The sequence below is a fragment of the Ochotona curzoniae genome, unplaced genomic scaffold (genome assembly GCF_017591425.1).
Source record: "Ochotona curzoniae isolate NIBS_2020 unplaced genomic scaffold, NIBS_Ocur_1.0 contig_3819, whole genome shotgun sequence".
In the NCBI taxonomy this organism is placed as follows: domain Eukaryota; kingdom Metazoa; phylum Chordata; class Mammalia; order Lagomorpha; family Ochotonidae; genus Ochotona; species Ochotona curzoniae.
This window is the reverse complement of record NW_024466004.1, coordinates 57167393-57192391: the sequence shown is the minus strand read 5'-3', so window position 1 is coordinate 57192391 and position 24999 is coordinate 57167393. Positions and strand designations below refer to the sequence as shown.

At 41.1% G+C, this 24999-nt stretch overlaps 1 protein-coding gene across 1 annotated transcript in view; it reads left to right on the top strand.

Moving 5' to 3' along the window:
* The window catches only part of AK9 (adenylate kinase 9), an 81736-nt gene that overhangs the window by 26927 nt on the left and 29810 nt on the right, over positions 1 to 24999 (top strand). Inside the window, exons 12-24 of the mRNA XM_040983525.1 lie at positions 1459 to 1603; positions 3304 to 3393; positions 3456 to 3585; positions 6178 to 6188; positions 7431 to 7532; positions 8819 to 8967; positions 11648 to 11804; positions 12810 to 12924; positions 14234 to 14310; positions 16140 to 16298; positions 19894 to 19983; positions 21988 to 22188; positions 23164 to 23285. Of these exons, the coding sequence (XP_040839459.1) occupies positions 1459 to 1603; positions 3304 to 3393; positions 3456 to 3585; positions 6178 to 6188; positions 7431 to 7532; positions 8819 to 8967; positions 11648 to 11804; positions 12810 to 12924; positions 14234 to 14310; positions 16140 to 16298; positions 19894 to 19983; positions 21988 to 22188; positions 23164 to 23285 (1548 nt within the window). The remainder of the gene's footprint in view (positions 1 to 1458; positions 1604 to 3303; positions 3394 to 3455; positions 3586 to 6177; positions 6189 to 7430; positions 7533 to 8818; positions 8968 to 11647; positions 11805 to 12809; positions 12925 to 14233; positions 14311 to 16139; positions 16299 to 19893; positions 19984 to 21987; positions 22189 to 23163; positions 23286 to 24999) is intronic.

The following is a 24999-nucleotide window of genomic DNA, read 5'->3' as shown; positions in this document are numbered from 1 at the left end:
AATGTTGAAAGAAAAATAAAACATCTGTGCAAATGCACATCATTGTTTTATTCATAATGACCAAAACCCAGACCCAATTTAAATGTTCATCAATGGACAAAAACAATGCTATCGAGCTAGCTCTATGGCATTTGGGGTAAAGCTGCTGCCTGCCTTGCTAGCCACCCATATGAGTGTGCATCAGTTTAGGTTCTGACTACTTCACCCTTCCAAGCCAGCTCCCTGCAAATGTGCCTAGGAACACAGAGGATGGCCCAAGTGCTTGGAACCCTCCACCCACATGGGAGATTGGATGGAGTTCCCGAATCCTGACCTAAACCTGGCCTAGCTGTGGCCATTATGGCCACTCGAAGAGTGAGCCAGCAGATGAAAGGGCCTTCTTTCTCTCTGTATCTATCTTTCTATTGCTCCCCACCCCTCACCCCGTTAACATTGCCTTTCGAATGAATAATTAAATCCTAAATAAATTAATAAATAAAACAACTGTGGTATATCCATACAATGGACTGCTACTCAGCAGGTTACTTGAAATAACACTGATGAATTACAAAAGTGTTTTTGCTAAGGGAGGAGAGCTGAAAGAAAAGATTGCAAGGTGTTATTTCATCTGTATGAAATTCTAGAGAAGGCAAGACTAATCTAGAATGGCAGAAAGTAAAAATCAGTGACCAGGGACTAAGAACAAAAAGTGGGGAAGGGAAGAAAGAGAAAGAGATTGACTATGAGGAGAACAAAAGGGAACTTTTGAAGGTGATACAAAAATTACCTTTTTGGTCCAGCGGGTAGCCTAGCGGCTAAAGTCCTCACCTTGCATGTACGGGGATCCCATATTGGCACTGGTTCTAATCCCAGCAATCCCACTTCCCATCCAGCTCTCTGCTTGTGGCCTGGGAAAGCAGTCAAGGATAGCCCAAAGCCTTGGGACCCTGCACCCACATGGGAGACCCAGAAGAGGCTCTGGGCTCCTGGCTTCACATCAATATCCACTTGGAGAGTGAAGTGGATGGAAAACCTTCTTCTCTGTCTCTCCTCCTCTCTGTATTCTAATAAAAATAAAATAAATATTTTTTTAAAATTACCTTCTTGATTGTGTATTTATACATATTACATATTTATACATATTACATACATCAAACCATACACTTAAAATGCATGCCTTTATTATATGTAAAGTACACATACAAAATTGAATTAAAATGTATATAGTTATGTTTTTGTTTACTATTTTAGCCAAATATATATATACATAAATTATATATGTGTGTGTACATATATATGTGTGTGTGTATATAGCATGATAAACACATGAAAATATGGCTGAATGTATATTAAAGTATTTGAAAATTAGTGAGTTTGGAATCTAAAGACATTTCAAGCAAATGTTAATATTTTTGGAAGAGAGAGATGTTTAATACAGCACTGTGTGCTTAGGTTGACTTTCTCAAATGTTCTTTGCAGGTAATTGACTATGACAAACTTGTCCTACCACGTTTCGAAAAAGCCCGAGAATTATTAATAGAAAATGCTGTGACTGAAGCCACAGAAGCAGCCATTAGAGGTGTAAGGGAAAGATTTCAAGCTGAGCTACAAGCCAAAATCCAAGGTGAACCACCTTCTGCAAAATGTGTCTTCAGTCTGGGGGAGCCTTGAAGCCCAGCTCTCCATTGTTAAGGGTGGGATTCATTCTCTGCCTCCTGTCTTTCCTTCTTCATTTTATAATGGCTCAGGACAGTCCAGTGGCATATGCAAAATAACATGCACTTTTCAAAATGATGCTTCTTTTGAACTAAGATCATTGTAGTGCATTTTGTACAACATGGGTATCAAAATTATGTTTCTCCAAGGAGTGAACCAGCATTACAACACTCAACCACACTGGAAGTATCCATACTGGAGACTTGAAATGCCAGCTTTATCTTGATATTAAATTTGAGGGTGTGTATTTGCGCATGTGTGTGTGTAAGCTTTTGTGTGTATAAGCTTCTGAATGTCACATTCTTATCACATACAGTATAACTTGTAATTATCCAAGTTTGGTGATGCCTTTTAAGTCTGGTCACATAGCCTCCTGAAAATATTTTGTTTCCAAGTTTTTACTAGGTATTATTTTATATAGTCCATAAAATGAATGCTGTTGTACACCAGGAACTATTTGGGATGTTAGGAAACTTGCATCATTTTGTCACGTCCTACCATAAAATTCAGTGGAAGGATTGTGTTATTATGATAGAATAAGGTGGAAAGAAATTTCATTTGTATTATTAAATCAGGATTCCCTCCAGCTTTTAAAAATCGGATTCCTGTATCTTTTCCATAACATTTTGTAGCTCTCTTCAGAGTATCTACGTTTTTCTTCGTAATTACTTTCCTAGATGTGTTGTCTTTCTGTTACTGTTGAATAGGTTCATTTTACTTTAATATTCCCTCAGTAGTAATTACCAATATTTTGGAAAGCTGCTTGATTTTTATGTATTTACTTCTTTCTATCTACCTCATTAAACTTCCTAATTCTCATAGACTATTGTTACTTGATACTTCAGGGTTTTCTAGGTAGTCAGTGATACCATTTGACAAGAAGTATAGTTTCAACTCTTTTTTCCAATATTTATGCTTATTTCCTTTCTTTTTAAAGATTTATTTATTTTTATTGGAAAGTCAGATTTACAAAGAGAAGGAGATACAGAGCGAAAGATCTTCCATCTGCTAGTTTACTCTCCATGTGACTGCAACTCTCCATTGGCTAAAACTGAGCCAATCCAAAGCCAGGAACTTCCACGTCTCTCATGTGGCTAGGGTCCCAAGGCTTTGAACCACCCTCTGCTGCTTTTCCAAGCCATAAGCAGAAAACTGGTTGGGAAGTGGAACGGTCAGAACACAAATCAGCACCCATATGGATGCCAGTGCTTGGGGTAGAGGATAGCCAGTTGAGACACTATTACGATGTTGGTCTATTGAGTTTAGCCCAATGCATTTTTTTTCTTTTCTTTTTTGACATAAAGGGTCACACAATTTAGAAGATAGGAGCTGAGGTGGAGCAGGCTTCTTGCGTGCCCACCAACTTCTGAGCTAGAGGTCACATCCCTGTTCTCACAGGCTCCTTGCAGCAGTGCTCCAAGGCCAGTGACCCTCATGGAAGCTGGGACCGAGAAGTCAAGGAGTTTGCCAAAGTCACACAGCTCCTACGAGACGGAGCTCAAACCCAGGGCTCTCCGGCTTCAAAACAGTGACTTCTACATCACTAACCCCAAGTCTCCCTACCCCCACAACTACCTCTTCCTAACAGGACCCATTACTCTCTTTCAGCTGAGACAACTTTAAGAGAATTTCAAAGACACTTTGGAAGAAAAGAGTTTGGAGAGTTTGAAGAGTTGCCTTCCTCCTTTGGTGAAGAAGGTGAAGAGATATATTGCTAATGGTATTAGAGCCTCCCAATCTGTAAAGATCAGCCGGTACAGTGCATTCTTCTTTTACAGCAGCTACCACCCACGACATTACTGAGGACACTGAAGAAGCCAAAACAAAGTCGGAAAATATCCTCCATGACCAAGGTGCTAATATTGATTGCTTACAAGATGAACTGACACTGTTCTGCTTCCAGATCTTTTTTTCCCATTAAACAGAAGAGCTACTGGGGTGACATTTGACCTAGCAGGGAAAGTTGCCAGTAAAGATTCAGAGTCCCATATTGGAGTACCTGGGTTCAAGTACCAGCCCAGCTCCTGGTTCTGCTTCCTGCTGATGCAGACCTTGACAGCCAACAGATGCTGGCTCAAGAACTTGGATCCCCACCACCCATAGGAGAGACCTGGGTTGAGTTCCTGGCTCCTGGTTCAGGGTCATCACTGCCCTGGCCATTGCAAGGAAGTGAACCAGCAGATGTGAGCTTTCTATCGCTCTGCCTCTCAAATAAATACATAAGCAAATAAACAAGTTTAGAAAACTAAAAAGCAAATTGAACATCTATGGAACAGAAATTAATACACTAAAGAACAAAACATAGAAAATGAGGAATAAAATGCAAATAGAGCCCAAAGAAATTCTTTCATTTCCAAATATGATACAATCATTATCATATAATTAGCAATGCTTTTCTAAAAGCCCACTTCTGCCTTTAATGTATTCGAATCAGAGCTTCATAAATCCATAAATTTTAACTCTGAAATTTTATCATTTGCCTATCATGTTCTTTAAAATCTTTACAAAGTATTTCTATTTGTAACTTAACATAATTAAGGCAATAAGTACCTTATACAATATTATATAATTGTAATTATGCTGAGGTATTTCAGGAGGCTCATGGAAAGATAGAATTGAAAGGTGTGGATTTTGGAGCAAAAAATGTTATACATAGTTTTTCTATGATAGGCATTTTTCATGAACTTTTGGAAAACCCCTGTGATATATATAATTTAACATTACATGAAGGTTTGTATTATAATCTACTTTTACCTTTTCTGTAACGAGGGAGAGAGAGCACTCCCACAGTTCATTCATTCCCCAAATGCCCACCAGGAGCTCAATCCAAATCTCTCCCATGGATGCAGGAACTCAGTCACTTGAGCCATCACCAAAACCTGCTGCTCTAATACAGGATGCAGATTCCTGATAGGCCAAATGCCCACCCGTTTCTAACTTTGACTTACGATGTACCATAATTACTTTACTTTTTAGAAATTATTTTGCTAGAAACAGTTTAACCCTCATTTTAAGTTATTAATCAGTTTCTGTGCTTATAAACAGTAGTGGAGATTTGCATTTTTATTTATTCATTATTCCTTCACTGTTATTGTTATTTCCCATGACATGGTTTGGTAGGTACAGGGATTCTCCCCTTCTTCCTTCCCCATTTTCCCCCATATTATTGCAGTAGTATAGTCCTTCAGTGACAGTTAGAAACTTCACATTCTGCTGTTTAACCACATCTTGGCTTTGTAGGTATAGACAAAGATAGAAAATCTAGTATCATACTGGCAAGGTATATTTAACTGTTTCATTGGCAGTTCTCCTTTTATTCGGGAGTAGAGATGCATAATACAATGTGTCTTCTCTTCCCAGTATGTTAATCTCCATTATACAGTTCATCCATGAGAGTAAATGTACATACTTGTTCACTTTTATATCTATTTGCTGTACTTTGTATGTATAGCAGAGAGAACATAAGGTATTCATATGTCTGAGACTGACTTATTTCACTGTGAGCAATGGTCTCTAATTAAGACCATTTTGTTGCAAATGGTAGAATTTCATTCTTTTTAATATGTATGTAGTATTTCATGGAATGGATATACCACAGTTTCTTTAGTCATTACTCTTTTGACTGGCATCTGGCTTATTTTCATTATTATGGGTAGTGCTACACTCTCCCTCTCTCTTTCTCTGCTACTATAAATAAAGTCCAATGAATTTTTCTTCTGCCTTGACCTGTACGAAATGTCTAGATTAATGAATATAGAATTATACACAAAAGAAACTGTTCTCTACAAAAGTTATTCCAGGAGCTGGCATTGTGGCATAACAGGTTAAGGCAGCACCTAAAAGGCTGCGTCCCATATGGCCTCTGGTTCAAGTCCCAACTGCTCCACCTCTGAGTCAGCTCCCTGCTGATGGTCTGGAAAAGCAGCAGAGGATGGCCCAGGTGCCACCCACGTGGGAGGCCTAGATGGAATTCTAGGCATCGGGCTTCCTCCTGGTCTAGCCCTGGTCATTGCAAACATTTGGGAAGTGAACTGGAGATGGAAAATCTGTGTGTGGGTCTTTCTCACTCTCTGTAACGATGCCTTTTAATTAAATATATCCCTAAAATGCAAGAATGGTAAATCTCTTTTTTAAAAGATTTATTTTTATTTAAAATTCAGAGCTAAAGAAAGAGAAGAAAAAACAGATCTTTCATCTACTGGTTCACTCCCCACACGACTGCAACACTCAAATCTGGGCTGGTCCGAAGCTGGGAGCCAGGAGCTTCTTTTGAGTCTCAAGCACTTGGGCCATTCTCTGCTGCTTTCCCAGTCCATAAGCTGGGAGCTGAATCAGAAGTGGAGCAGCTGGGACTTGCACCGCTGGCCCTATGGGATGCTAGTGCCACAGGCAGACAATTAGGATGTTACACCATGCCGCTGGTCCTGGAATCGTAACTCCTTAAAGGTTGTTACAAATTATGTTCCCTTCTTTTACATGCAGGTCACATATCAGTATTTTCTGTCTTTTCTTTCAGTGTTATTACAATTTTTACTTCTGAAGTTTATTTAGTTAATATTTGTTAACTATTTACATTTCTTCTGAGATGACTTTTTTTTCTTTTACAGCTTTCCTAAATTGTATCAACTATGTGGTCTCTATATAGACCTTTTAGATTAATCTCTCATTTTTCATATTTTCCCCCAAACTAGGTGGCTTTTCTTCTTAAAAAAAGTTTTCCTCTAACCCAGATATTTGCCTCACACTCACACACACGTGCACACACACTCACACTCACATGCACACACACTCATACACACTCACACACACTCACACACATGCACACACATGTGCACACACGCACGCACACACACTCACACTCACATGCACACACTCACACACATGTGCACACACTCACACACACGTGCTCACACGCACGCACACACATGCTCACACTCACACGCACACTCACACACATGTGCACACACTCACACACACACACATGTGCACACACACGCGCACGCACACACTCACACACACACACATGCACACACACTCACACATGTGCACACACGCACGCACACACTCACGCACACTCACACACGCACACTCACACACTCACACACACACTCACGCACACTCACACACTCACACACGCACACTCACACACTCACACACACACACTCACACACACGCACGCACACACGTACACACATACATTCACACATTCTTACATTTTGTTCTTCTCCAGATTGGTTTAACTGTTTTGTGCCCATTTTCATGGGCTAGACATTACTTTGCTCATTTTGGGTTAGTTCCTCATCCCACTGCAGACAGATGTGTTTGCCTGCTGTTAGTCCAAGCCCAACATGTGACAGAACACAGTCAACAGCTCACAGACCGCTCCCCTGCTCCCCTGCACAACAGGTGACACTTCTTCGCAGAGCAGCCACACCCCATGCATTCAAATGCCGGCTGCCGATGGGGCGGCTGGGAGGCCCTCCTCTGCTGCACTAACCCACAAAGAGAGCCCCTCCCCTGCATGGTCTGACTCCCCCTCCCACGCTGGGGGTCATTCTGCGAGTGGAAAGCAGGAAGCTGTACCTTTCCCAGCCATCTGCTGGAACAGCACAAGGATGGCCGCTTCCTGGTGACAAAGCAGTCCCTGTGCCCTGCTGCACAGCCCTGCACAGTCCCTGGGCCCATTCTTCAATATCTCTTGGAAATGTCCCTACATTTTTCTTTAACGTCTTCAGGCATTAACACTGATTTATTTGCAGATGAAAAGGAAATTGGTGAAGCATCCACATTTAAAAGGAGTTCTCAAGACCCTGATGGAGATGAAAAAAAAGGCAAAGGTAAATTCATATCTGGGCTATCTGACTATAGTTCTGAAAAACACAAACAGTCCCCTCAGAATTTAGAAGCAGAAATGTGATGTATTTTTTTTTAGTCTTAATGTCCAATTATATCTGAAAAGCTACTCTATTACAAACAGGTAGATGCATAGGAACACAGAAAAAGTGACAGATGAATTATTTTTTTGATGAAGAAAGAAATAGGAGACAGGAAAACCATCTTTCTGCTTTGCCTTCCTTGGCAGGTGGCTACCATAATAACACACACATAACATAATAACGCTGGAGCCCTCAACCATCACATCCCAGAAAAGAGAAGAATCAAGGGGCTCATACCAGAGTTCTAAAACATTGACGGAAAGACTTGCTGAACAAAATGTGTTGGCAATTTTTCGGCCAAACAAGCTGTTCAAAGAAAGTTGAGTGATGTTACTTTTTTAGCTAGGCAACATTGCAGCCAAGGGGAGGCGGAACAGAATTCTGTTATTTAAAAAAGAAAAAAAAAAAAGAGGAGAGTGGCGATGGGATAACATGAACAACCTGAGCAGACGTTTCTAGAATGTTCGGGATCTTCCACTGACGATGTTGGTGTTAGATAATGTCCACCGACCGACCGCCTGCTTGGTGAAATAATATCGGCAAGTTGTTCAGAGTTGAGATGGAAGCTTTATTGGAAAATCCGCTCCTGGGCCCCCTTCGCGCAGAGGGGAAGGAAGAGGGAAGCGAAAAGGGCGTCTGAGATACGTGTGGAGGAGTTTTATACCCCTCTAGACACGTGGGGAGGCAAAGGGGCTGTCTGTGCCCCAACTATGCAAGGAATGTCCATTCAGGTGTGCCATTGGTCACCTGGAATCCCGCCAGGTAGGTGACGTAACTGGCTCCTGTGGCCCCTCCTCCTGTTACAGGCTGGAGCCTAGGAGATGTGGGGCGGGGCAGACCAGACCCTAGTCTCCAGTGCCCTGGGCAGCCATCATTTGGCTGCACCATGCCCCCCACACCTCTAAGAGAAGAACCCGAGCTCCTGACTCCCTGGACCTGAATCCTCTGCCACTCTCTGTCTTGCCTGACCTCCTTGGTTCTCCCTAATGTGACTTTTCTTCTTGCCTCATGTACTTCCTGACACATCTGTCTTTACACTGCTCCGCTGGCTTGTGATTCCCAGCCTAACAGTTCCCTTCTTGGACGGAATGTGTTGCAGTCACAAAAAGATGGTCTGCCTTGGGTCAGGAACTGACTGTCCACTGAAAGTACAGATGACATTGACTGATTAACTTCCTCTGCTTTAGCCTCAATAGAAGAGTCGATAGAGGAGATCACTGCGGATCACCCAGCAGTTGTTGCCATACTGGAGGACACTCTGAAAGCGGCCAAGGATATGAACTTTGACCAGCCATTCGAAAAGCATGCTGAAATCTTAGAGGAAGTCCTCAGAGAAGTAAGAATTTTTTTTAAAAGCCTGATTTCTGTCATTGAGTTAACTGTAACTAAGGAAACATTGTTACTGTGTGTATAATTATATCGGCTCCTTTTAGTGTTAAAATGCATAGCCTCAACATTGGCATGCATGCTGTAGTCAGCATGGTTATGTATAAAATAGCCCTGCGAACAGTGACCAATGCACATTGCTTTCAGTTACCAACAAAATGATGTTGTATAACTTCATGGCGATGAAGTTTGTCCATTGACTTATATTGTCTTCGATTCAGTTCCAATGGTTAGAAAAGGATGCCTATGAAAACAGCACCAAACTCAAATATTTCATCAGTGAGCTAGGTAGTCACAAATGGAGGCAAGTTTTGCTTCCCAGCTAATTCATCACCTCCAGTCTGTTTGGGTATGTATTCGTCGGGGAGAGGAGAGACCACACAAGTGAGCTGCCAGTCCAGGAGGGACATAGGAAAGCCACGGCTGGCAAAGCACAAGGCTTGCCTTTCGCAATGCGTACAACTCCAGGTCCCTTTGCAGCTCCCGTTTTTGCCACTCTCAAAAGTCAAAGGCAGATGGCATCAGCCATGGACTACCACTGAGCATCTGTGTTTCCTGTGCTGTAACTGAAGATCGTTCTGGAAGAGGGAAAAGCAATAGCCTGTGAGAGAACCTTTCTGTAAGACCAGGGCAAGTCTCCTTGAGCCCTGCCATCCCAGCCTCTCTCTGAGCCTCAGGTTGCCAGGGCTCCCTCTGAGTGTCCCATGTGGCCTTTCAGCTTCTGTAGCTCTGCAGGTTGTTCCCATGTTGATTTGCCCCTTCAGAAACACCAAGAACTCCTACTTCTTGCTCTGAACTGTGATCAATATCACACAACTGAAAGTGGACTAAACCTTCAAATGGGGTAAACCCACCTTTGAGGAGAGCATTGGTCAGCTTCTCATCCCTGCAGTAAAAACCTGAGAAAAGTCATCTTAAAAACAGTAAAGGTTCAATTAACAAGCTACAAAAATATATATAATCCCTCATTTATAAAATTATCAAAATATCTTTTAACCATCAATATTAATGAGACTATAATGATCCAGTCACTTTCAAACACTGTTAGGAAGAAAAAAATTATTTAGCAGCCAGCGGTGTAGTTGGTTAAACTGCTGCCTGTGACACTTGCATCCCATATGACACCTGTTCAAGTCCCAGCTGCTCCACTTCTGATCTACTTCCCTACTTAGGTGCCTGGGAAGGCAGGAAAGGATGGCTAAAGTCCTTGGGCCCCTGCACCCGCATTGGAGACCCAAAACGAGTTCCTGGCTCCTGGCTAATGACCAGCTCAGCTCCAACTGTTGTGACCATTTGGGGAGTGAACCAACAGATGGAAGATCTTTCTCTCTGTTTGTCTCCTCTCTCTCTCTCTCTCTCTCTCTTTTTTTCTCTCTCTCTCACTCTCCCTCTGTTCCTCTTTCTCTCTCTGTAACTCTGCCTTTCAAATAAACAAATAAATCCTTTAGAAATATGAAAAATTGATTTATATGCTTTTTGAAACAGTATAAAAATACTTATGAAAACCACTTAAAATGTTACTCCTTTTTCCTTTTGCCCTAAATACATATCTTGCATGAATCTGATCAAAGGAAATATAGAGTAACTTACACAATGCCATAGCAAAGTTATAATTCTTCAAACATTTAGCAGTAAAATGATGATTAAACAAATTAGCATTTACTCAAGAAAATATCATAAAAAACATGAAGTATTTTTCAAAAAAGGTTACATGAGATGGAGGAATTATCACTTATGTCACACTGTTTTAATTTTTCTATATTTCAAACTTGGACAATCAAGTTTTTATTAGTCATTTATGTTTCTTTCACATAACTTTACCTTCTCTGAGTTCCATTCATTGCAAAGTGTTTAAAATTCTTATTTTCCCCCGCCCAAAAAAATATATATTTATTCAGATAAAATTTCAGAAAGCAAATAAGGTTAAATCCTGCATATGGCAGAGAGCTACACAGATAGTGTTCCTCTTGACTTCTCGTCCCCTCTAACTTCCGACAGTTCGTGACCACCTGACAGCACAGAGACTTGGTCCAAGCCCTCAGAACTGCGCAATCGCAGACCCACACATTCAGGTCCCAGCATCTGACGAAGCTTTTGTTCTTTAAGAGTGGATGCAGGTTGAGAACTCAACCCCTGCAAGATTTCATTTGACCCATTCCTTCCCACTTTTGTTGGCAACATGCTGTTTCTTTCGGTTCTCACACTGAGAGATGAAAGGGAAAGCAAGCAAAGGGGTTCTCCGTCTGAAGGTGACCTTGACACTCAAAGGGGAGTCTCCTGGGAGTGTTTTGGAAAGGCACACTCCAAGACACCAACCCCACCCTGCACCAAACTTTCTGAATCAAGATGCACATTCTGTGATACCAAATCATTTACAGCAATAATGTACTGTTGTGGTGGTTTTAGAAAGGCCTTTCTTCCCATCCTAACTTTTAAAACTTAAAATGTTACTGCTTTTAAATCATTTCCTTTTTAAAAGTAAGTTTCTAAGGCTTTTTTTTTTCTTTCTGAAAGTCAAAAAAATTCAAAAGATATCCTAGATCTACAAAAAGAAAAAAAAAAAGGCAGATGAAAATAATTGCTTGGCTTGCCAAATTAAGATGGTAATATTAGGGTGCAATTTTTCACAGGTAATGGAGGAAAATCAGAACAGATTTGTTGGTGCCCCGAAGCAGGGAGGATGGATTCTGGACAATTGCCCTATGGCCAAAGATCTCTGGATGGTCTTACTAGACAAAGGACTGATACCTGATTTGGTCATCTATCTATCAGATTTCGAAAGCAATGGTTGGTAAATATTTATCACGTAAATTTGAAAGTGAAGCTTTCTCTTACTGCTGACAATATTTTCAGTTGAAATATAAAAACTCGTTACCTTCCCCAGATGTATGTCCCACCCCAGCAATCGCTGCAGGACCTAGAGACACACAGCAGGAGGCTCCATTTACCCAGGAGGTAGCCAGAGACAGTGTGCCACAGTCACTGATCTGTCCGGCACGCCCTTATAAGCGTTCATGGGAGCTGAGAACTGAACATCCCCTCCCAGTCAGTAGCTATGGCTTCTAAAGAAACAATAGATAAGACTTGGGGTGGAGAAGGAGCAAGGGCAGCATTTGGGCACAGCAAATTAAGCAATAGTTTGTGGCACCAACATGCCATGATAAAGTGCTTGTTCAAGTCCTGGCTGCTTCTTCTTAATGTCCCTGGAAAGGTAGTGGGTGATGACTTAAGCGCTTGGATCCCTGCCGCCCACAGGGCGCCAAGGTGGAGTTCCAGGCTCCTGAGTTCTGCCCTGCCCGACCCAACCCTGGCTATTGGAGGCATTTACAGAGTGAACTAAGACATGGAAGCTCTCTCCTCCCTCGTCCTCTTCCTCTCCTCCATCCCCACCCCTCTGTCTTTTTCAAATTAATCAATAGGTCATTTCTAAAAAACCAGATAAGACTGAGGCAAATACAATATCTTAGTTCTTTGTATCAAGTTGGACAAATCAAGAACAAAAGATAGCAGAACTAAATTTTAATTGTTCTGTCATCTCTTAGCAAATATATTTGAGATGAGGGTTTTCAGGGGAAAATATGTCATCTATTTTCATATTATATCCCATAATAATATGTACTTTTTAAATAATTAAAGATGGCCTATTGATATCTTTAAAAATCCAGACTTTATTTAGATAAATGCTTAAAAGAAAATATGTTTGGATGTTGGGTAGAAATAATTTCTGTTACTCACTTCTAAATACATTTGAATCTATAGCCTTTGAAAATAATATTTTTCTCTTTATTTCAGGAAAGGTTATACTTAATAGAATATATTTGAAGAATAAGCCTGAAATTGATGCTAAGATTTTAGAAAGATTAGTAGAAGACTTACAAAAGAAAAAAAGAGAAGAAGAAGAGGCAAGGTAAAATCTGCCTGGTGTAATAAACAGGCACTTGTATCTTTCATAGTTCTTAAACATGTACTTACAAATTTTACTATGAAGCTATGAAGTAACTTTAATATCAAAATGGTAGTCTATTAACTAAATCCAATCTAATTAAGAGAAACGGAAAATTCACAAGTACTTCTAGCATCTCTAAAATACACAGATGCTTTCACAGACCATATTAAACTTCTTCTAAAGATTTATTTTTTTTTATTGGAAAGGCAGATATATACAGAGAAGAGGAGAGGCAGAGAGGAAGATCTTCCGTCCAATGGTTCACTCCCCAACCGGCCGGAAAGACTGGAGCTGAGCCAATCCGAAGCCAGGAGCCTGGAGTCTCTTCCAGGTCTCCCACATGGGTGCAGGGTCCTAAGGCTTTGGGCCGTCCTCAACTGCTTTCCCAGATCATAAGCAGGGAGCTGGATGGGAAGTTGGGCCACTGGGATTAGAACTGGCACCCATATGGGATCCCGGTGCGTTCAAGGCGAGGTCTTTAACTACTATGCTATCACTCTGGGCCCTAAACTTCTTCCAAGTAAAACCAGGACACAAATCAGCAACCATGTGTGAAGCTGATGCTTCGAGGTGAGGTGGAGGATTAGCCTGCTGAGCTATTGCATGGGAGCACCTGGCTGCTGCCCAGAAGGGCTCCTCCAGTCACAAAGCAGGCAAAGCCCGCAGAGCTGCACCCCTACTGTGTGCCAAGATACTTATGGCAGAACGCACTCACAGGAAACTGCACTGGCACATGGAGCCAGGAGTCCAAGCCAGACACTCCAATATGATGCATTGGCATCCCAAATCAGTATCTTAAGAGCTAAGCCAATGCCCTCTCCCCTATCAAAGTTTTTTCTAATGTAATTTCCTTTCCACTGTTCAACTGTTCAACAGTTCAAGCTCTGTAAACTATAGAAATGATGAGTCATCAGTATCAGAACATGCCAGTCACATGGCAAGATAATTGCTGTCCTCATGGTTTGCCCTTGGATCTTCTATGTGGCTTATAAGAGGTTTTAATACCTAACAGCAATCCTCTGCGTTTGGACAGGTTTTCTGATTTGTACCCAGTTTTTCAAAGTGTCACATTCCATTTTTTTCCCCTTAGCCACAACAAACAAAGCCTGAAAATGAAGTAGCATAAGCATGAGTAATTTAAAATTTTGTTATAAAACATATAAGAAATTATAAGCTATTTACTCTTTATCACTGTAAATATTTAATCCTTTAGTGTTTATGAGATGCCTGCTTTCCAAAGAAAATTAAATTGTGGATCTTTTCATTTCAGAAAAGCCAAGGAAGAAGCACAGAGAATAGAGGAAGAAAATAGAAGACTGATTAATGCCATGAACCAAAAAGCAAAAGGCAAAGACACATTGATGTGACTTGTGATGTGCTATGTAATTGTGTCTTGTGACTGCACACTCCCAACAGCATCTCAGATGCACTGTAGATGGGGTCATACATCTCCCGGGTGGCTTGGGGGAGTCCAGTGTATGTCTATGACCTCCTCCCAAGTGTTCCAATTTATGCAATAAATTATTTGATCCCTAGAGTAATGGATTCAAGAGAAAAAGCCTCCAGACTCAATGCCAACATGTGCACACCCCGGGAGAGCTGGCTATGCAGGGTGTCTAGACAGTTGCTCTTATCACATGGTGACACATGGTGACATGTGATTCATGGAATCATTGCTCTAAAAAGGATTTTGCCAGGGTTGAGAGAACAAGGAGCCTTTGCTATAACCATTGTCATTGTGCTTTAGCAAAACTTCCCTTTGGAAGTTGGAAATTTCTTTCAAGATTTGAATTCCTAACCTGGAATTCATGGCTTTCAAACTCAGGGGCCTGTGAATTTCCATGAGAAAATGACTCCAACTTTATTTTCACTTGCTTTTAACTGAAACTTGGCATGATCTCCAACTAGTCACGAATGCTGCCAGCACTCCCCAATATGCCTGACTTTGACACCGGAGGAAATGAAGATAATTTTCATATGGTGCTATACAGTGGTATCCATCTTTCTTATGCTTATCACTTTTTCACAGCTGTGGTAGCTAGGTAGTCCCTAAGCCAGCCACTAGTCCGTGTTTAATATATTGCCAAAGATGCAAATGGTTCCTGTAGTTCAAACGCTTTCATACATCTTGGTAGATGGTTTCAGTGTCAGCTGTTTTTTGCTTTGGGAGCCTGAAGAATAAATTACTAAGCCCCAGCAGACAGCAGGAGTTATCCACACTATCTCATTCATGGGTTTTATGACCCTTAAAATCCTCCCAGAAAGATTCAGCACATCCCTGGCTCCTCACTTAGAAGCCATGCGCACCAGAGTCTGGACTTAGACCCAGCTAGAACACTTCGCTGTTCTTTTCTTTTGGGGTTTAACCATTCACATTTAGATTCCAACTCAGATGTTAGAGATATATCCTACCATGAGGGCATGATTCTTGGAGCTACTCAGTGGCAGATGAAATCTCCCACAAAAATCTAGGAAATAAGCTCATCTTGTCTCAGATTTTCTTTGCACAAAAATTGTTTTCCATTTTCATAATGTCAATTTTATAATTATATAACAGAAAAATGGGCAGATATTCCAGTACTACCATTCATGACATATTCTTCATAGAAGACTTAATACACCAAGTATTTTCAGCAATAAGAAATAAGAAACCCTATCATTACAGGGAACTCTAACCTGATGCTACCCAGTCGTAAGACAATGTGAGACGCCTATGTAGTTGCAATCTTTGAAATCCATTGTGTGTGTTTTGTGCTGACATTGATATCTCAATCTGTAGTAGCCTCACTTCAAGTGCTCAGTAGCCACATATGTCTAGTGGCTACTATGGTGGATAGTGGCTACTATAGTGGATGATGGATCTAGTGGCTACCATATTGGACAATGTAGCTCTAACCAGCCCCTTACTGAGTGGGCCTGGAGTTATTCTTTATTCTCTACCATTGCAGTATTTAGGAATACTGTAAATATTTCTTCTTTAGTCAGGGCCTCCCACAGCACTCTGAGCAGGAAGCTAGCATCCTCTATAACCACATTTTAATCCAGAGATCTTAATCTGTCTCCCCATTGTGCCACCTACCCCAGGAGAAAAGAACTTATCGGCACCCAGTAAATCTCTGTTGGCTTCAACGAAATGATCATTTCTTTTCTCCTGATTTTTTTTTTTTTTTTTTTAGAAATTGAGGAGGCTGAGAATGAGGAGGAAGACGAGGCTGAGAGTGAAGAGTTGGAAGCCCCGGAAGAGTCAGAGGGCCCTGAGGGCTCCAAGGAGATCCGAGAGTCCTTACCAGAAGGACCTGAGAGACCTGATGCCCCAGAAGTGGAACCTGAATCAGGTTAGACTTCAACAAAGGCCAAGCCCTCACTTGCACTCACGTCCACATGCCTGTGTGGGTGGGCATGTGTGGATATGTATGTGTCAACAACATGGAAGCCAACTGTGAAGGGGAGAGGGTAGCCCCAGAGACAAGCCACCTCGTCAGAATCACTTGGTGTGCAGTGTGGCAGGAAGCTAAGTCTGCAGTGGCCTAGGGTTGGCATTTTGAAATAAGACTTGACACTTTGTATATAATGAATCCTTCAAACTACAGGTCTTCGGATAGCTCTTCAAAAGCAAGAGTGAAAAATTACTATTAAAGGTACCAAAATATAAAGCTTTTTCCTTTCTTCCACGGTGTTTCTCACCTTGTCATGATGTTTTTGCTTTTGTTCTGCTACTTATGTTGTCCTAAGTAAAGAAAGGTTAGAATTTTAAATTATTAACATAGCATTTAAAGTTCTTATTACACAAAGTCATCTGAAATGCAAACATGAAAGTATATAATTCACATACAAAATCATCAAAAGTGCAAAATCATCAAAAATGCACAATCCTTATTTGCAACTCCTATTTACCTAGGTATTTCGTTCTCACCAGAATGTTTAGTTTCATTGCACATAACTCCACTGTCTGTTTCACTTCTCGGTTTTTACCTACTCTCCAATGTGCTCTACCTTTAATCGGCTAGTGATTAAAGAGAAGCTTAAAAGAAAAGAGACTCGGAGCTGTCCTGTTTCTTTCCTTCGGTGTCATTATTATATATTATATTGTATATATAAAATTTATATATATAAAGTCAACTAAAACATATCTGTTTACTTGTTTAAAGCTTTCTCATTGTACATAAAGCATTTCTTGTAGTTGACACCAAGTCTTCAGGGAGCTGTGTTTTGGTTTTCTATGCTTAACGTTTCTCCATTGCTGCTATTGCTGTTGGTTTGTTTTCTTTCAGGATCAGAGTGAGTACTTTCATATAAAATCACATTTTAAATTCCTTCTCTGGCAGTTCTCTCCAGGATTCTTTGCTTTGCATAATCGTACCTACAGTGGAACCAGCATCCTAAAGTCATCAAGATAAATCCTTCTACTCCAACATCACATGTTCTTCTAAGAAGGTTTAGTTAACACAGAAGTCCAAGGCCAGCTGCCTCAGATCCCGGGGACCCGTTCAGTATTGAGTCCCGTGCACAGAAGTGTTTTCGATATCTAAAATTCCTGGGTTTAAAAAGTCTTTCCCTTCCGGGCTCGCCACATTCTTATTTTAAAGCAGCTTCTGGCTTAAAACTGCCTAGGGGAGAAAAATGAACATAAACAAACGTTTTATAAATTGTCCCCTCTCGGCATGGGAAAAGCTCATGTTCATGCCTAGGAAAATCTGACCCTAAAGCCTAAACTCTGGGGTGACTTTGTTGTGCGGTCTGTCACTGCACAGATTGTAATGAACAGATGTCACATGTAGAATTCAAAACCACGTGAACTACTTAGAATTCAAAATAAAGTCCAGACAGTGGCCTCCGTGCTGGTGGAAGTGACATTGAGCTGTGTGTTTCAAAGGCACTCAGAGAGCCAGCCAAGTTTGATAAAACATGAAGGTCATTAAAAGTGTTCATGTGACTTCACTAATTCTACTGAGATTTTTCCAGATTTTACAGTTTCCCTATACTTGACATTTCCAATTTTGACTCATCTCTTTTTATCTGATCTACATTTTATTAAAGTGGTTTTTTAGATTTTTTTTATTTGAAAGGCAGATTTATAGAAAGAAGGAGAGACAGACAAAGATCTTCCATCTGCTGGTTGACGTCCCAAATGCCCGCAATGACCGTAGCTGAGCCAATCCAAAGCCAGAAGCCAGGAGCTTCTTCTGAGTCCCCCAAGCAGGTACAAAGTCTCAAAGACTTGTGCTATCTTCTGCTGTTTTTCCAGGCCATAAGCAGGGAGTTGGATCTGAAGTGGAGCAACCAGAACACAAACTGGAACCCACATAAAATGCTGGTACTTGCAAGATTAGGATTAGCCTGTTGAGCCACTGACTGATTCCTGAAAGTTTCTTTTTAAGCATACAGGGTGATCTGTTTTCTGAGCTCCTCCAGCTCTATTGCTTTCAAACATGAAAAAGAATTTAAATGCTATGAAATCTGGTCATCACCTCTTTTTTTTTCTCAAAATTTTGCATGGTAATACTGCTTCCTTGTCTTACACAAAGAAGTCTAATCTGACATTATTTGTGTATGTTGGATTTTTCCTGAAAGGATGCTAAAAGGTTTTTTTTTTTTAATGATTTGTTTGTTTATTTATTTGAGGGAGAGTAAATGAGAGAGAGAGAGGTCTTCCATCCACTGGTACAATCCCCAAGTGGTTGCAATAGCTGAGACTGGGCCAGGCCAAAACCAGGAGCTTCATCCAGATCCCCCATTAGGATGGCAGGGACCCAAGCCCATGAGTCATCTTCAGTTGTATTTCCCAGGTCCTTAGAAGGAGCTGTATCACAAGTGATGCAGCCGGGGTTAAAACTGGCACCCACATGGAAGGCTGGCATCGCAGGCAATGGCTTAATTTGCTATGCCACAACAGCAAAGGGTATTTTTCATCAGCATTATTTGTTGGATGTTTCTGTTATGTGAGCAAGTTTTCCTGGAATTCAGAGAGGTTTTTTTGATCTCTGATTACTCAATTATCGCTTCTGGTTGCTTTCTCTGTGTCACTTACTAAATTTTGGTCACCTGATGTTAGCTGCTCAGATACATTCCTGCTCTTTGCCCTTTCTCTCTGTACACTGGAGACTTGCCATCCTCCACATCTGCTGTTTATTGCTGCGTCCCAAATGCCCCAGCCTTTTCGGATTCACTGGCATATTTTGTTGTGTCAGGTAGCTTTCCTATTTTTCTGTCTTTAAATTGGTCTGCCTTTGTGCCTTATGATGCCCTTTTCACAAACTGTGCTGGTTGGGTTCTCCAAGCATCTACCGTGCAAAATTGGCTCCATCTTATGTAAGATATTGTTGTCAGAAGCAAAGCCTTCCTCTGAATCTGAGTCAACATTCGCTTTCCCTTCATGATGGCACTTTCCCATAGGTTTTATCTTGCTATTGGCTTATCCTCAAGTGAAGCAAAGTATATCCAACACTGGTGTTTACCAACAAGAAGGGAGAATAAAGTGTGTGCCATGTGCCCATACATGTGTGCACACACCTCTTTCAGTTAAACTTCTTCCTGGCACTATCAGTTACAGACTGATTGATCTGAACCCACGTGTCAACCTAGTTCAAATTGTACTCCGTGAATATTTACCTTGTACAACTCTTCTAGACTAATGACAGACATTCATCATCCCCAACTACTGCATTCTTGGATTAGATCAAAAAAGCTAAGTGATTCTGGAATGATCTGTGGCTGTTTGGTGTTCTTTACTCGATTGTGGTTTACACTGTTTTTCTTAGTAGAAAACTTGCAATTAAACCCCTTTTTATTTCATTTTTCCATGAACCTTTAAAGCTATCCTCACACTACATATAATTTAAACAGTGTTTGCAACTTTTGTTTGCAGCTAAATTATCATGGAATGATATTTTTAGGCATCCAAATATTAACCATTAGCTTTTCTTTCTTAAGTCTCTGAGCCTGTTGAAGATGCTGCAGATGGAAAACAAATTCCCAAAAGATCCAAAGAAGGTGTGGAAGCTGAAGACCTGGCTGAAACAGGTTAGACTCTTCAAAGTAGTTCATTGAATACTATCAAAAGAGGGAAATAGGAGATGTGGTTTACGTTGATTTGATTGGTGCATAGTATGTGCATATAAAGACTGCATCATGTCCCTCAAAATACACAATTACTGTTAATTTAAAAAATATTTTTAAAAAGTGATAGTATGGGCTCCAGTTTGAGTTCTGACTGCCCCATCTCTTTTTTTTTTTTTTTATTAATTACATTGCATTATGTGACACAGTTTTATAGGCTCTGGGATTCCCCAACCTCTCCCTGTACCCTCCCCCCATGGAGGATTCCTCCACCTTGTTGCAGTATTATATTTAAAATTCAGTCAAGATTCTTTTATCGCAAGCATATACCAAGCATAGAGTCCAGCATCTTATTGTCTGGATAAATTCAACAGTTTCTTGGCGAGACCATCTCTGGTCTGAAGGCAGAGCTGGCAAAATATCATCCTGATCAATTTAAAGCCACGACATAACATCAACGACAATTTACAACATTATGGAATTATTTGACATGATATTGAGTAACCAATATGTTTAAAAATGCAAGTTCTTAACCACATCCTATGACTACTTCATTGACATTTCAATTTTACTGACTGCCCCATTTCCAATCCAGCTCTCTGCTTGTGACCTGGGAGAGCGACAGAAGATGGCCCAAGGCCATTGGCCCTGCACCCATATGGGAGATCAAGAGGCATAAACTCCTACTTCATACTTATTTCTTTCCTACTTATTTCTTCAGTTGATGTACATTATATTCACATAACTTAACCCATTAAAAGTATATCTTGTCAGCTTGTAACACTGATTTTTATAAAATTTTATATCACACATTTTATTAACAGTTAAAGTTTTCATAGGAAATCCATTAATTAAATATCCAAAAACTTTGGGTTTAACTAATAATAATCTGTCAACAGCTAATTTAAGAAATCAAGCATATTTCTTCCAAGTGTTTTCCTATTGTTTATTCATTTGAGAGACAGACAGGCAGAACTCCTATTGGTTCAGTCGCAGAGATGCCCATAGTGACCAGGGATAGGCAGGACCAAAGCTGGAGGTGAAGCCCAGTCTACGTCTCCCTAGCATGGCAGGGGCCCAACTCCGTGAGGCCTCACTGCTGCTGGTCTGGGTGCACAGCAATAAGAGGCTGGAACCAGGAGGAGAGCCATGACTGACCCAGAAGCACTCCAGCAGCTAGCGTTGTGGCAACATAGCTGCCTGCTCTGCCAGCCTCTCACACGAGTGCCAGTTCGAGTCTGATCCAGCTGCCAACTAATGTCCTGCGGAAAGGAGCAGAGAATGGTCCCAAGGATTTGGGCACCTGCAAGTCACCTGGGAGACCCAGAGGGAGCTCCTGGCTTCGCTCTGGCCCAATCCCAGCCACTGTGGCCATCTGGGGAATGAACCTGCAAATCTGTGTGTGTGTGTGTCTCCTTCTACCTCTGTAACTCTGCCTTTGAAATCAGTTAATTGATTAAAAAAAGAAAGAAAAGAAAAGCTAAGAATATGGGCTTTGGATATTCCAACAGGCAGGTTACCTGAAAGCTCAGGTGTTTAAAAAATATTGTAGGGCCCGGCGCAATAGTGTAGTAGTTAAAGTCCTCACCTTGAATGCACCGGGATGCCATAAGGATGCCAGTTCCAATCCCAGCAGCCCCACTTCCCATCCAGCTCCTTGCCTGTGGCCTGGGAAAGCAGTTGGGGACACCCCAAAGCCTTGGGACCCTGTGCCTTCATGGAAGACTCAGAAGAAGCTCTTGGCTCCTGGCTCAGCTTCGGATTGGCTCAGCTCCAGCCACTGCGCTCACTTGGGGAGTGAATCAACGGATGGAAGATCTTCCTCTCTGTCTCTCCTCTCTGTGTGTCTGCCTTTCCAATAAAAATAAATAAATCTTTAAAAAATATATTGTAAAGTATAGATAATTTGGGCTGTAAAGCTAGAGCTCTGATTCTGACACCTCTGTTTTCTTACTCTTCCCTTGCCAGTGGTACTACCAGACTTCCCAGAAGGCTCTTACCCTGATGTTCCTGAAATGGAGCTGTTTAAAGACAAACTGAATTCCTATACCTTCTTGTGGAAACAGCTGGAAGCATTACTCCATGAATCTTTTATTCAAATTTTGTACGTAGACATCACCGACAAGACTCCAAAGGAACTGCTTCAAAAAGTAGTTGAGACCATGGAAAGTACGGGCTGACGTTATAAACTTCTTATCATGTCATGGTAGTAAAGCATTTGGAAATTCAGAAACCTTACCTCATAGTTTATGAAGTAAACATTCAATGGCCTCAGGATATCTTGAACATATAAATTATTGTATTAAAGACTCATTTATTTTAGGGGGCCAGCATAAAATGAATAAATAAAGGATCAATTAACTCATGCTCTGCCTACAAGTGCTAGAATCCCATATGACCTTGGTTCACGTCCCAGCTGCTCCACTTCCCATCCAGGTCCCTGCTTGTGGCCTGGGAAGGCAGTGGAAGATGGCCCAAAGCCTGCACTCATGTTGGAGACCTGGAAAAAAGCTGCTGGCTCCTAGCTTCAGATAGGCTCAGCTCCAGCTAATGGGCCACTTAGGGAGATTTATTTTTTTTAATAAAAGATTGATTATTTTTAAAAATTTATTTTTATTGTCAAGGCAGATTTACAAAAAGGAGGAGAAAAAGAGAGAGAAAGCTCTTCCATTCACTGGTTTACTTCCCAAACGGCCACAACAGCTGGGTCTGGGCCGTGCTGAAGCCAGGAGCCAGGAGCCTCTTTCAGGTCTCCCTCACAGGTACAGGGTCCCAAGATTTTGGGCCATCCTTCACTGCTTTCCCAGGCCACAAGCAGGGAGCTGGATAGGGAGTGAAGCAGCCAGGATACAAACCGGTGCCCATATGGATCCTGGCACTTATAGGTGGCAGATTGGCTTACTGAGCCACCGCACCGGCCACTGAATACATAAATTATTAAACCATGATGATAGTGCAGATTCTGACTGACCAGACGAGAGTAGTGAGGCACATATGGACCGGTGAGAGGGTCTGTGATGGTCCATCCTTATTTAACCCGAATCAATCATAGTAATCAATGTTCCTTACCTTTGTGTGCTGCGGTATGCTAATATCCTCTTCTGAAACGATCTCCTCCGATAACTTTTGTTATTTCTGTGATAGAACCTTTCCAATACACTGGCTGGGAATTAACTGTGGATGACTACGACGAAGAAGCGGATGACTATCAGGCAGAAGCCGAAGCTGAGGAGGAGCTGGAGGAAGAGGAGGAAGAAGAGGAGGAGGTGGGATTCCTCGGTTCTTATTCATCCTCATTTGGCAAGTCATTGAAAAGATACAACTGTAGAGGGCAACTGTCACATGTGACCCTGGCAAAAACAAATCCAGCTTTTCCATCTCGGAAATCCGCATTGTCACCCACACTCTCCCCGCTCCTCAGGCTCTGCTTGACCCACTGAAATGCCAAGGCTACGTGGTGTGATGAAAACAAGAGAGAGTGAGAAATCCCTTCATTGTTTTCCCCTTGAAATAATACAGAAATTAACCCCAGGTTAATATTTCCTCAACATAACCACTCAGAAATTTTAAACTGCACACATTTTCTTTCCAATTGCTAAAGGGTTACGAAATTAATAATGAAATCGCAGACCCAAATGATAATTTTTAAACCCCACGTAAAAGCTTTGTGGTATATAGCAGAAATCGAAACTTAGAATCACCAGATAGGGCCCAACATGGTAGGCTAGTGTTATAGTCCTCTCCTTGCATGCACCAGGATCCCACATGGGCACCAGTTCATGTCCCGGCTGCTCCATTTCCCATTCAGCTCCCTGCTTGTGGCCTGGAAAAACAGTGGAGGATGGCCTAGAACCTGGTGACCCTGCAACCATGTGGGAGACCTGGAGGAAGCTCCTGGCTCCTGACTTTGGATAGAACCAACTCTGGCTTTTCAGGCCACTTGGGGAGTGAAACAGCAGATGGAGGAACTCTCTCCCTCTCTCTTTCTCTCTCATAAATCCGTCTTTCCAACAAAAATAAATAAATCTTTTTTAAAAATCACCAGATAACACTTAATGTCCAGTTAAATTTGAATTGTAGATAAATGAGTATTTTTACACATAGCATTACTAAGAGATTTTTTTGTCTGAAATTCAGATATAACTGGGGAAAGCTATGTTTTTAGTTGCCAAATGGCAGCCCTACTTTATGTGCATATATTGAAAAACAAGAAAGATTTGTAAAAATCATAATAATAATAATAAGCATTTGACTCACAAACATGAAAAATGTATAACAAAACAAAAAGTTAAAAAGTGGGTAAGAGAGGGCCAAAATAATGGAGAAGCAGACAAAGTTATCACCTACGTGGCTTAAGTTCTCTATCAGAACATCAATTCGAGTCCCAGATGCTCCACTTCCAGTCTAACTCCCTGTTACTGCACCTGAGAAAGCAACAGAGGATGGTCTGGGTCTTTGGGCCCCTACCACCCATGTGGAGACCGAGATGGAGTTCTGGGCTCCTGGCTTCAAGCTGAGCCAACCCTGGCTATTACAGCAATTGGGAGAATAAACCATTGTACAGGAGAACTCTACCCCTGGCCCCATAGTTCTCCCTTTCATATAAATAAAATTAATCCTGCTTTTGCTTAAGTAGGTAAAGGAGAAAAATAATGTAAGGCATAGTAGACCTAATTCTATAAAAGGAAAAAAATTATTTTCTGACAGGAGAAATAGACAAACTTCTAACAAGTTGAATCAGGTAAAAAGAAGAAGTAATAAATCACATTTGAAACAAAAATGGTAATATATTCAGATTCTTTTAAATTATAGAGAAAGCCAGGATAAAAAGGACTTTGCCCCAAAACGGCAATTACTGAAATTAGCACTTCATGTCTGTATATTGGAATATTACATAGTAGCCATACAGGTGTAAAAGGATTATATGTTAATCCAAAATTTTTAAAAATACATTTTTTAAAGAAATGAAAACTGAAGATG